Source organism: Oncorhynchus nerka, linkage group LG22 (assembly GCF_034236695.1).
Source record: "Oncorhynchus nerka isolate Pitt River linkage group LG22, Oner_Uvic_2.0, whole genome shotgun sequence".
Taxonomy (NCBI): domain Eukaryota; kingdom Metazoa; phylum Chordata; class Actinopteri; order Salmoniformes; family Salmonidae; genus Oncorhynchus; species Oncorhynchus nerka.
In genome coordinates this window covers 16581532-16595909 of record NC_088417.1, presented here as the reverse complement: position 1 = coordinate 16595909, position 14378 = coordinate 16581532, and the positions used below count along the sequence as shown (strand labels likewise).

Below are 14378 nucleotides of genomic sequence, written 5' to 3'. Positions count from 1 at the left end.
TAAGCAAGATGCAGTAGATGGTATCGAGTACAGTATATACATGTGAGATGAGTAATGTAGGGTATGTAAACAAAGTAGCATAGTTTAAAGTGGCTAGTGATACATGTATTACATAAAGATGCAGTAGATGATATAGAGTACAGTATATACATATACAGTGGGGCAAAAAAGTATTTAGTCAGCCACCAATTGTGCAAGTTCTCCCACTTAAAAAGATGAGAGAGGCCTGTAATTTTCATCATAGGTACACTTCAACTATGACAGACAAAATTAGAAGAAAAAAATCCTGAAAATCACATTGTAGGATTTTTTATGAATTTATTTTCAAATTATGGTGGAAAATAAGTATTTGGTCAATAACAAAGTTTATCTCAATACTTTGTTATATACCCTTTGTTGGCAATGACAGAGGTCAAATGTTTTCTGTAAATCTTCACAAGGTTTTCACACACTGTTGCTGGTATTTTGGACCATTTCTCCATGCAGAACTCCTCTAGAGCAGTGATGTTTTGGGGCGGATGTTGGGCAACACGGACTTTCAACTCCCTCCAAAGAGTTTCTATGGGGTTGAGATCTGGAGACTGGCTAAGCCACTCCAGGACCTTGAAATGCTTCTTACGAAGCCACTCCTTCGTTGCCCGGGCGGTGTGTTTGGTATCATTGTCATGCTGAAAGACCCAGCCACGTTTCATCTTCAATGCCCTTGCTGATGGAAGGAGGTTTTCACTCAAAATCTCACGATACATGGCCCCATTCATTCTTTCCTTTACACGGATCAGTCGTCCTGGTCCCTTTACAGAAAAACAGCCCCAAAGCATGATGTTTCCACCCCCATGCTTCACAGTAGGTATGGTGTTCTTTGGATGCAACTCAGCATTCTTTGTCCTCCAAACACGACGAGTTGAGTTTTACCAAAAAGTTATATTTTGGTTTCATCTGACCATATGACATTCTCCCAATCTTCTTCTGGATTATCCAAATGCTCTCTAGCAAACTTCAGACAGGCCTGGACATGTACTGGCTTAAGCAGGGGGACACGTCTGGCACTGCAGGATTTGAGTCCCTGGCGGCGTAGTGTGTTACTGATGGTAGGCTTTGTTTTTTTTTACCTCTCTGCAGCTCATTCACTAGGTCCCCCATGTGGTTCTGGGATTTTTGCTCACCGTTCTTGTGATCATTTTGACCCCACGGGGTGAGATCTTGCGTGGAGCCCCAGATCGAGGGAGATTATCAGTGGTCTTGTATGTCTTCCATTTCCTAATAATTGCTCCCACAGTTGATTTCTTCAAACCAAGCTGCTTACCTATTGCAGATTCAGTCTTCCCAGCCTGGTCTACAATTTTGTTTCTGGTGTCCTTTGACAGCTCTTTGGTCTTGGCCATAGTGGAGTTTGGAGTGTGACTGTTTGAGGTTGTGGACAGGTGTCTTTTTATACTGATAACAAGTTCAAACAGGTGCCATTAATAGATGTAACGAGTGGAGGACAGAGGAGCATCTTAAAGAAGAAGTTACAGGTCTGTGAGAGACAGAATTCTTGCTTGTTTGTAGGTGACCAAATACTTATTTTCCACCATAATTTGCAAATAAATTCATAAAAATCCTACAATGTGATTTTCTGGATTTTTTTCTTCTCATTTTCTGTCATAGTTGAAGTGTACCTATGATGAAAATTACAGGCCTCTCTCATCTTTTTAAGTGGGAGAACTTGCACAATTGGTGACTGACTAAATACTCTTTTTCCCCACTGTACATATGAGATGAGTAATGTAGGTTATGCAAGCATTTTTTTAAGTAGCATTGTTTAAAGTGGCTAGTGATATATTTTTACATCAATTTCCATCATTTTCCATTATTAAAGTGGCTGGAGTTGAGTCAGTGTGTTGGCAGCAGCCACTCAATGTTAGTGGTGGCTGTTTAACAGTCTGATGGCCTTGAGATAGAAGCTGTTTTTCAGTCTCTCGGTCCCTGCTTTGATGCACCTGTACTGACCTCGCCTTCTGGATGATAGCGGGGTGAACAGGCAGTGACTCGGGTGGTTGTTGTCCTTGATGATCTTTATGGCCTTCCTGTGACATTGGGTGGTGTAGGTGTCCTGGAGGGCAGGTAGTTTGCCCCTGGTGATACGTTGTGCAGACCTCACTACCCTCTGGAGAGTCTTATGGTTGTGGGCGGAGCAGTTGCCGTACCAGGCGGTGATACAGCCCGACAGGATGCTCTCGATTGTACATCTGTAGAAGTTTGTGAGTGCTTTTGGTGACAAGCCGAATTTCTTCAGCCTCCTGAGGTTGAAGAGGCGCTGCTGCGCCTTCTTCACGGCGCTGTCTGTGTGGGTGGACCAATTCAGTTTGTCCGTGATGTGTACGCCGAGGAACTTAAAACTTACTACCCTCTCCACTACTGTCCCGTCGATGTGGATAGGAGGGTGCTCCCTCTGCTGTTTCCTGAAGTCCACAATTATCTCCTTTGTTTTGTTGACGTTGACGTTGAGTGTGAGGTTATTTTCCTGACACCACACTCCTAGGGCCCTCACCTCCACCCTGTAGGCCGTCTCATCGTTGTTGGTAATCAAGCCTACCACTGTAGTGTCGTCTGCAAACTTGATGATTGAGTTGGAGGCGTGCATGGCCACGCAGTCGTGGGTGAACAGGGAGTACAGGAGAGGGCTCAGAACGCACACTGTAATATCTTTCTTTAGTTGGACCTACAGTATTAGCAAAACAAAACAATTTTATCCTCACACAAGGCATCTTACTTCACAGATACCTGTCATTACGTTTCTCTTTTAAATACCTAAAGAACATTTGCAATTGTAGCACAATTTTCTCCAATGGAATTACCCACACTATGATGCCATAGGCCTTGAAGGTTTAAATGAAAACACTGAATTGTGATTAATAGGCTTCATAAGCATATCACTGATGCTTCACATAGCCCAGAGACACAATTAGAACATAACAAAAATATATTTTCCTCACACCTGACAGGAAATGCTTGACCTCTTTGTTGGGGAGGTTTTACACAAGATCAGTATTACTCCAGAGATGCAGTACTGCAGGAGGATGTGTGAGAGAAAAACACTAAGACTGCTCCAACACAAACACCCACCCACCCACACACACCCACATACTCTGCCTAAGACAACTATTAGTAAGATTTGAAGCTGCTTGCTGTCGCATTTAGTTTATCTGCAGGGACACAGAGAAGCAGAAAGAAAGGAGCGATGCGGTCAAAGCATTTCATATTTATGGCTTTATTAAAGTCCCCCTTGAAGCTATTGAGCTTTACTTGCGTCCCCAGCCAGAAGTGTTTATATCATGACAACAATCATGATGCATTGCTGTGGTGGCCACATTCCAATCTACTGTCTAATCTCCGCTCTAGCCCCAAACATCACGGCTCAATTGTTCCTAATTGCCCTTACTATGAACTATGGCACAAACAACAGTGGGGGAAATCAAGAAACAAATTCCCTCCTAAATCCATAATCTCTTTACTTATCAGCTTGGGGGCACTTGGAAAAAAAGGAGGGATATATCTTTATTTATTCCAGAGGCAGTCAAATCCGGGCTTCGTTCTCTCTTAAAATGTTCATTTAGCCAACCTGCTTATCAGTCCCATTAAGGAGCTGTTCTGCTGAATAGGTACAACCAGCGAGGAAGAAAATGCAGAATAAGAAGCTCAAGGGTACACACTAATGCTAGAATGCATAATGCCGTGGTACTGTAGCACCACATTCCACAATGCACCAATATGTGAAGGTGTGGCAATGAATACACATATTGAGTGCTTGGATTAAGTACACAGTGACATACTGTATGGTTTCAAGTAGAGCTGGGATGACAAACCAAAAATTATTGACACCGATCATACAGATCACTTATCGCAGGCATTTTGCTGACATCATTCATTATAAGTAGCCTATACTAGAGAAATGTGTTTGAAATGAAATACGTTTACTAATATGGGGTGATTGTTATTGGGACAATTGATGGCTATGACCATCAAACTAGTAATAGTAGTTTAAAAGATAACAAATAAATAAAACTATGTTGTACATTAATGTTATACTTATAATGTTATAACTTATCGTTCTATTTATCGTTATCGCATAAATTCAGGTATTTTCGCAATATGGATTTTTGTCCGTATCGCTCAGCTTAAGTTTCAAGGAATAATCGGATTAAAACATCTTTAAACAGATGCAATGATCCTCACATCTTGTATTGTCTGAAAAGAAAGAGTAATGGATCTCTTTAACAAAATGTGATAACTATCAACAGCCATTCTGCAGGTTCCATATACTTTTATAGAGCCACATCCTTATAGGTGTGAATTCCAAGGGCCCAAATCAAGTACCTGTCAAAAGTATGTTATACTACATCCCTGCTGCTACTGCCTTCTGCCTAATTAGGTGCAGAAACTGCGGGTTGGGCTACTCTAGGCTCCTAGTTACAGTTGAAGTCAGAAGTTTACATAAACCTTTGCCAAATACATTTAAACTCAGATTCTCACAATTCCTGACATTTAATCGTGGTAAAAAAAAATCCCTGTTTTAGGTCAGTTAGGATCACCACTTTGTTTTAAGAATGTGAAATGTCAGAATAATAGTAGAGAGAATTATTTATTTATTTCATCACATGGGTGAATTTTGACCTATTCCTCCTGACAGAGTTGGTGTAACTGAGTCAGGTTTGTAGGCCTCCTTGCTCGCACATGCTTTTTCAGTTCTGCCCACACATTTTCTATAGGATTGAGGTCAGGGCTTTGTGATGGCCACTCCAATACCTTGACTCTTTTGTCCTTAAGCCATTTTGCCACAACTTTGGGAGTATGATTGGGGTCATTGTCCATTTGGAAGACCCATTTGTGACCAAGCTTTAACTGACTGATGTCTTGAGATGTTGCTTCAATATATCCACATAATTTTCCTACCTCATGATGCCATGTATTTTGTGAAGTGCACCAGTCCCTCCTGTAGCAAAGCACCCACAAAACATGAATCTGCCCCCCCCCCCTGTGCTTCACAGTTGGGATGATGTTCTTCGGCTTGCAAGCATCGCCATTTTCCCTCCAAACATAACGATGGTCATTATGGCCAAACAATTCTATTTATTTTTCATCAGACCAGAGGATATTTCTCCAAAAAGTACGATCTTTGTCCCCATGTGCAGTTGCAAACCGTAGTCTGGCTATTTTATGGCGGTTTTGGAGCAGGGGCTTCTTCCTTGCTGAGCGGCCTTTCAGATTATGTCGATATAGGACTTGTTTTACTGTGGATATAGATACCTTTGTACCCATTTCCTCCAGCATCTTCACAAGGTCCTTTGCTGTTGTTCTGGGATTGATTTGCACTTTTTGAACCAAAGTATGTCCATCTCTAGGAGACAGAACGCGTCTTCTTCCTGAGCGGTATGGCGGCTGTGTGGTCCCATGGTGTTCATACTTGCGCACTATTGTTTGTACAAATGAATGTGGTACCTTCAGGCGTTTGAAAGTTGCTCCCAAGGATGAACCAGACTTGTGGAGGTCTACAATTTTTTTTCTGAGGTCTTGGCTGATTTCTTTTGATTTTCCCACGATGATCATCTGTATGTTGGTTTCTAAGCATGTTACATCATTTCAGGTTGAAGATTAACGCCAAGTGGACTTGAACAGAATACTAACTGAGTAGGCTGAATTGACGTAGCATGGTTGGGCTGTTGTAACCTGTTGTCTAATGTATTTATGTTAATTCTAATGCAAATTATGCAAGTTTATGGAAAACCACCAAGCAAAGCAGGTCCCTTGACTCGGCAGTGGAAGAAAGCAGAAGGTGGCTTTACAGTCCCTAAAGTGTTCATTCCCCTGTGTGTTTATGTTTTAAGTAAAGTTAATTTACATCGATGTAAGAGGTCATCGTTCCAGTTCTTCATCAGCGAGGCACTGAAGCAACACTCTGTCTCCACTAGGGCCTGGGGGAATTCTAGTGACCAGAAACACAAGCATAAAACTTTGCCATTTTTATTTAAGCTGGGCTGAAGCGCATCTGGGAACGCTCACATGCCTAACACTATGTTAACATTCTAGAAACAAAATTCCTTTTCAGACAAAACCCATCATCATCAAGGACCATTTTCTACTCTGCCTTCCTCTCCCCTTCCCAATATATTTGCCATCTGTTTTTTGAGTGATGACTAGTCTTGTCTTCATTCTCCTGTTTGTTTTTATATACACACCAATCCCACCCCTAGAGAAGACCCCAAGGCCATACACACAACCCACAGGCCTCAGAAACTCGATGTTGGTGTCCTCTGGTACATTCTAATGCCTTGATTCAGAAATACAGAAATACAGAAAGAAATGATTGAATACTTTTATCGAGTTTACCTCACAGATTACAAAATTAGTTGTGGTATTATGTAGAAAGACATGACTTTAAAATGTAAATGACTGGAAATGTATTAATTCAGTGTCGTGTTAGTTGTTTTGGATATTGTTAAGTTCTAGGCCTATATGATCAGGGCTATTTTCTAAGTAAGAGAACATTAAATATTTTTCAACATTTAACCTGACTTCTCTTGAGATTAAAGTCTTATTTATAGCTTTACTGCAAGATATAAATTGCCAAAAATATGTTTATTCTTTAAATTATGTATTTTATTAAAACAAAACAAAAATGAAATAAGTTGCAGGTTTCTGCTCCCAAAATCACACTTTAAAAAAAAGAAGATAAAACAACTAAATTGGATGTTCTAAGTCCACAACAATGCTTAAACCACATCAAGAGACCACTTTTGAGGTCTGTGAAAAAATTTGAGACATGTAGATTTTGGGGTGTAGTTTCGAGTTTTAATGTCACATGCACAAGTACAGTGAAATGTCTTTCTTCCAAACTCAAAACCCAACAATGCAAAAATGAAAAACAATGTTTTTCTAGAAAGCCAAAAACACAAAAAAACACGAGAAATGAGAATAAGAAATACACAATAAAAGTAAGTAAGCAAGCATACTATATACAGAAAATATTTAAAAAGTCATTTACAATACCATATTTACATGTGCAGAGATACTACAGTGATAGAGGTAGATATGTTTAGAGGTAAAGATGACTAGGCAACAGGATATAAGATAAACAGAGTAGCAGCAGCTTGTAAGTGAGTGGGTGTGCGTGTGTGTAGAGTAGGTATAAATGTATGTGCATATGTGTGAGTGAGCAGATGATGGAGTGAGTGATTGTGTGTGTTGGAGTGACAGTGTGTGTGTGAGTGTGTAGGGCCCTGTGAGTATGCAGAGACAGTGCAAATACTGAAATGAAAGGTAAATAAAGATACAAGGTAAACTCGGTCCATGTAGCTATTTTGTTAGCTACTTATCAGTCGTATTGCTTGGGGATAGAAGCTGTTCAAGAGCCTGTTGGTGTCAGACTTGAAGCACCGGTACCTCTTGTCGTGAGGCAGCAGAGAAAATAGCCTATGGCTTGGGTGGTTGGGGTATTTGGCGATTTTTCCGGGCCTTCTTTTCACCCTGCCTGATATAGAGGTCCTGGATGGCTGGGAGTTCTGCCCCAGTAATGTACTGGACTTTCCGGCACAACGCTCTGTAACGCCATGCGATCGAGGACAGTGCTATTGCCATACCAAGCAGTTCTCAATGGTACAACTATAGAACCGTTTCAGGATTTGACGGCACATGTCAAACTTTTTCAACCTCCTGGGGGAAGAGGCACTGTCGTGCCTTCTTCACAACTGTGAGTGTGTGTTTGGACCATTTTAAGTCTCTAGTGATTTGGACATTGAGGAACTTGAAGCTGTCTACTTGCTCCACTGCCGCTCCATCAATGTGGATGGGGCGTGCTCACCCCGCCCCCCTTTCCTGTAGTCCATGATCAGATCCTTGGTCTTGCTGATGTTGAGGGAGAGGTTGTTGCTCAGGCACCACACTGTCAGGTCACTGACCTCCTCCCTGTAGGCTGACTCATTGTTGCCGGTGATCAGGCCTACTACTGTTGTGTCGTCAATGAACTTGACAATGGTGTTGGAGTCGTGCGTGGCCACACAGTCGTGGATGGACAGGGAGTACAGGAGGGGACTAAGCACACACCCCTGTGGAGCCCCTGTGTTAAGGGTCAGCATGGTTATTTACAATGACGGCCTACTCTGGCCAAACCCTAACCCGGACAACGCTGGGCCTATTGTGCGCCGCCCTATAGAACTCATAATCACGGCCGGTTGTGATAAAGCCTGGCATCGAACCAGGGTCTGTAGTGACGCGTTAGACCGCTGCGCCACTCGGGATCCCCAATAATTCAATTTAATTGAGAAGATTTTTGGGAAAGCCTTTGGGAAAGCCTGTTTTTATTAGAATCATCACTAATGTCGACACAAAGTGGTAGATGCGTGCACTGCACGCACGCACACACACACACACACACACACACAAACAGGGGTATTCTTGTTGCCTCTTCAGAAAGTTACAGGAAATAGAAATCATTGATGCATTCTGTTCATGGCTTATGATAAACTTGGGAAAATGAATACATTTTCAATACATTTAGTTGATTCCCTACTACAGGTCAATACATTTTTGAACATTGTTGAATTCTGTTCTAATGCCTGGATTTTGTGAGGGCCCTAATTATCATATTTGGACCAGAATGAGGCTCTCCACCACCTATTGTTCCGGCAGTGAAGATTCCCCATCTTCATCTCATGTTTTCATAATTTATCTGCAGATCCTCAGCAAAACGCATAGGCCCACAAGTAGCGCAAATTAAAGAGCCAAATGAACAGTTCTCTCACCAATGCCATTTGGTAAGCTACACTGACTGACGAGACGAGACTCACTCATTTTAGAGTCCGTCTGGAAAGCCCCGACATCCTAGGAAAAGAAACCTTGGAAATCCTTTGGTTTACTTCTTCCTATACGATTTCATGGACATATAACCACGTTGCATGATTTATGAATGGCAAAGAGATCGACTTTATTCAGTCAGTTCGACACCTATTATAAACTAGTCAACAGTTGCTGTTCAGTTGTCAAATCAATAAACTATCAAAATAAAGAAAGTTGCACACTCCATGTGTAATCTCCCAGCAATTTAATGGGTATTTACCAACGTTTTGGCATCACTGTGCCTTCCTCAGTGTCACTGTGCCGTCCTCAGTTGTCAAATCAACACACAGTAAATAGCCTACTATGCGCCACGACTCTGCGTTGCTGGCTATGTGAAATGTGTTAGAAAATAATTAAGCTAAATCGTGGATTTCGACTCATTGTGACCACTTACATTACATGGGAAGTGCAAATTCACGAGCATCATGATCTCTCCCTCCTCTGTGTAAAGAAATACGACTGCAACCAGAGATCTGTATATAATGACGAGATGCTCATATCTCTGCCCTAACAATGCTAGTCGTCCAAAAGACTGGAAGACAGATGACAAGTTTAGGCCCAAAATAAGCCCAATGTTTTTGGCGAGAGTGAAACCTCTTCCTCTCTGCTGCGCTACCCCGAAATCGATCGCTTTGTGACTGACAGGCGCCTATCCTATCAATAGATTGCACTAGAAGATGCATATCGTTCATTCTAGCGGGAGAGTGCTCAACGCACTAGCGAATTAAAACTTTTAAATGAAAAGTAGCTAAGTTACTATGAAGTGGAATATGTAGCCGGCTGAAAATGAATCTCTAACCAGCTGATTAGCCAACAGCCGGCGCTAATGGAAAACACTTGAGCAAGGGTTAACCAGTCTGGTCTCTATGGCTCAAATAATTTCAGCACCATGACACTGTCCGTGAATGCAACTGCCCGCACACACACACACACGTCAGCATGTGTAATTGTGTGCATGACACATGTACATATTTGACAAGTGTGTGTATTTCTGTGTTTTATGTGTATATGTTTGACAGGTGTGTGCTTTGAGTGTGCGATGTCTTTCATTGCCTCCCTAGCAGAGCTTGACAGTCATATGCTACACATGAGTAAAGCCGTGAGAGGCTCAAGTGAAGGTTGGCTGCTCTACGGGACACAGCCATGAGTCCTTCTCACCTTTTCTGTCATATTAGAAGATATACTTTGTACAGACAGGAGACTCCAGACAATGACAGATGCTGTCCAAAGCTCCCCCTGTTACAGTGCCTGCTCTAATGGAACAGTATCATTCTAGGCCTGTATCACCAAATGATGATTCCCACTCTTTACATAGCAACGTATTCCTAGTTGACAGCACCGTGATCAGTATGTGCTGGTGGAGCTGCCCATTGAATGGTGCTGAAATCTGCCACCCAGGCTCTTCTTCTGATGGTCCAGAAATTGGTATTGGGTGCTGTCCTTTTAGTGGTGCTGAAATGTTTTGCATTGAGATAGGCTACAACACACATTTCAGTGGAAAGCAAGATCATTATACATCAGCCTTTAAAATGCATCCAATGATTTATTCAATGTATATCTCCAAAGGCAAATCAAATCACCTGTTGCAACACTGTCACTTTATTCGACTGTGGATTATCTGAAAAGGTTCAATTCACTAGCCAAAAATAAGATACACTTTAGTTGTTTGAGCTAGAGGTCACACATAAACCGTCTCATAAACCATCACACCACATTTGAATGCTGGGTTAGTTATCTACTATAAACACAAATGCCTGTACAAATCATCTTGTCTTGTATTGTTTATGTGGGCCTTACTACTCAAGACGACAAAAGGACAATTGTTTGATAACGTGGCCTGCAATAAGCTACTTCGAAGTATTTTACCTGAGGATTTCCTGCCTTTTCAACGTCATATCCAGCTTAATGTAAGTCGCGGTGCACTGGCCAAGTTAAGGTTGTATCAACGCGACACAGCCGGTGTAACACGTGTCCGTTATGGCGATAATTGATTTGAAAGAGGCTAAATGGAGTCTAGGCTAAGGTGGGGGTAGTGATGCTCACTCACAGCAATCACCTTGAATTACAGAGAAGAGTGACTGACATTGGTGTTAGAGCCGGTTGTCTTGCCGAACGCTGCAACAATTCCAAATGTTTAAAATGATGGAGAATTGTATACAAAATAGTCTCTGCTATTATGATAATGCTTCACGTGGCGTTATAGTAAAGAATTGCAGGCTTCACACAAAATTGGAGAAAAAAAATCACAGCAATTTACATTTTCAGTACAGGGAGTAATGACATCGGTTGAATGAAAGAAAGCGCATCATTACCTGCTCTTGCTGTTGAGACGTTTTCGGTGCGTTTGTCTCCTTCACAGTAGTCATGATGCCCTACAGTCAGATCAACCAGCTGCTACACCACAACACAATCACAGGTGACTTTGAGAGGTGACCGGAGCCGGCAAAGTACCACCGAGAAAAATACATTCAATTTCAGTCGTGATGTTTAAAGTTGAGAGAGAGCTTGATGTAAGCAATAAGGAGTTGGGGGAAAAATCCCGGCAAAACGAGTCTTAATCTGAGACAACGCAGATGATACTCAATTGTAACCTTGTGCATGGAAGAAAGTGGGAGGGAGAGAGGTAGAGATAAGAGCTGAGGCAAAGACAGCTACAGCAATTGATACCGACCGCGCTACTTCGATAAATGCCTGGCAACCACCAACGGGCGACTGAGATGGGGGGAGGCGAACAGCGATTCTTGTCCCCCACCACGTCGCACGTATCAGATTTTCACGCATGCACCCGCTAAGAGACACAGACACTACTAAAATGGTAATATCATTGATAATAATTGTAGAGGTAATTTAGGCACTACAATCCTACCTGTTATCTGGACCATTCAATTCAGATTACAGTAAAATATAATGAATAGTTTAATGACATCAAAGCTATCACTGAAACATGTGTATTTCATACATTCAATGAAATAGGTCACATTGACAGTCTCTACAGAGCTCTGCGCTGACACACTCACACATAATGTTATGCAATATGTTTTTTTGACGTCAATGATTTTCAACTCTTCTAAATACAGAATAAAAAATGTTTTACTTCAAGAGCGAGATCTGTACCATTGGACAGTAAGTGTAGAAAATCCATAGCCGGAGATTGCAGCACCCCAGATGGCATGACAGGAAATATATTGAAACAAATACTTGAAATGTAACTAATAAACCAGCAAGAAGAGGCATCCAAGTTGCTCGGTTAGAAGATATATAGTTGTATCATGTATAAGTATATTTTAATATATCTCTTTAGGGCTAATGTATGCAGCAGACAGAGCTTCAGCGAAATAGAACGAGCAAACAAGTCTAAATTGGTGCTAGGGGAAGCAGGGTGTATCCAACCAAAATGTTCTTCCTTGAATTTAAAGTCTCTGAGTAACACCATTAAAACGAAACAAGAATTCTGACAGAAGTGTATGAGATATTGAGCACAAGGTGACTAAGACGCAAATAACATGACTATACATGTCAGTTACCATGACTTTTCAGCTATCAGCTATCGTGACTTTTCCTAACCTCTGTTCCGTTGTGTTATTATAATGATGGCATGGTAAAATACTTTTGATAGAAACACTTAATGGAATTACTGTGGCCTTCGAAAAAACTAAATGTACACTTAAGACATTTGGACACTGAAATCCAAATGAGCGACACTAAAGTGTAAGAAAATAACCATCCTTTTTCCAAAGGTACAATGAAGCGAAACTACGATTGCTCACACTGCAAACGTACACGTAGCGCAAGTATTATTAACATAATACCATTTATTTAATATCTTACACTTTAGGGGCTCTCAAGCAAAGCACTAATGTTCACACAAGCCACTTTTGGTTATCCCTCAAATTAAACCAAATGTAATGTATTGAAGCGCTGTGTTAATTAAACATTTCTAGGAAGAACCATTGCATTCAATATCCAAACACGGTATATAAACGAGTTACTTATACTCAGAGACATTCTACATGGTAATGATACCTGTTCTATTCTTCCATTCTCCTCTCTGTCTTAGCAGGATTTTTAATATACACATGCTGCTTTGTTAATTAACTGTGGGCACTGTGTTTTGGTGAGGTAAATTACTATGAAATCCCAGATGGGTGTCGGCAGTGTCGGGCCTGCATGATAAGCACACTGCTGCACAGTGGAAGGAAAGCTATGTCCTTCAAACAGAGTCCCTACTTTTAGACCCCTTGCCTGCCTGCTTAAAAAAGTTGCAAAAACCCTTTCCAAGTGAACCCAAAGTATCCCAAAAACACTGAATAGAGTAGGATTTGTACACAGCACAGTATACAAAACAAACTTCCACACACATAGACAATCAAACTCACACAAACATAGATAAGTTGAGACTAGTAAAAGCACTACTGAGGCACTACACAGCATGTCATCGCGTACAACCAAACACTCCACTACTACACAACTGGCCCTTCTCTACCGCTCCTATTGCAATTAACATCAACAGCATGACTTATAAAACTAAAAGGGTTGTTGCTGGGCGAATCAATCAACTCCAAACTAATGATGCCCACTCTGGACCAGATGCCCCGATTGGCTGATGGCGGATACAGTGCTACTCAGTCGCTGTGGCTGCAACATAACAAATGCCCATTGTGCTGCGGTGGGGGAGCCTGTACACAAACCTCCAAACCTCAACCCCTGTGATGTTGACAAATGGACAAGGAGAGGATGAGGGATGCCTGTGGCCTTGGCTCTGTTTAAACACACATTCCTTAGAAGTTACAGATTAATTGAGTGGCGGTGCCAACCTCCCGGAACAAATGGAGGCCCTTATGGCTGCCAACCTAATGAACTGGAAGAAGTGCTCAAGACTGATGAGATGTTGCCTACAAATCAATACCAATGCAACCTCAAAACACTGTGCCGATTGATTGCTATGGCACTGGTAATAGCCTTGTAATGACTCATCATCACAACAAGGATGACAATTATGTATGTGGATCTATAATTCTGTGAATGTCGAAGCAATGCTTAAAATGAGAAATGGGAATGTTCTGTTTGACTTTTCTGTCAATGCTGATATTGTAGATTAAAAAAGTGTGTTCTCTGGGTTTACAAAGAAGACTGAGAAGTCTCCCACAAGCTCATATTGAGTTGAGATTTCTCCCTAGAAACCTCAACTACCTCGTAGCCCTGCACATTGACTCGGTACCAGTACACCTTTTAATTTATTTTGCACATTTTTCTTACTTTTGAAATCTGTATTGTTTGGAAGGGGCACGTAAGCATTTAACAGTAATGCCTACACCTGTTGTATTCGGCGCTTATGACAAATTGGATATCGATAGCCAGTGCTCTTCAGTACATACACTACCTGCAGTGTTTGTTGCTACTTTAGTGGATAGAAGAAGAACAGAGGAGGCAAAAAACAGCAGCCAAATTACATTACAACCCTAGAGGGAGAGTCCACTTTGATCTACACTGAACCAAAAAATATAAAT

The 14378-nt window shown here is 41.5% G+C and overlaps 1 protein-coding gene across 3 annotated transcripts in view; it reads right to left on the bottom strand.

Moving 5' to 3' along the window:
• The window catches only part of dpp6a (dipeptidyl-peptidase 6a), a 361387-nt gene that overhangs the window by 148159 nt on the left and 198850 nt on the right, over window positions 1–14378 (bottom strand). Inside the window, exon 1 of one of the 3 annotated variants that reach the window (XM_029626300.2) lies at window positions 11184–11561. The exons of the other annotated variants lie outside the window; for them this stretch is intronic. Within the exon in view, the coding sequence (XP_029482160.1) occupies window positions 11184–11237 (54 nt within the window). The 5' untranslated portion in view covers window positions 11238–11561. Of the gene's footprint in view, window positions 1–11183; window positions 11562–14378 lie in introns of those variants that run through there. 3 annotated transcript variants of the gene reach the window in all.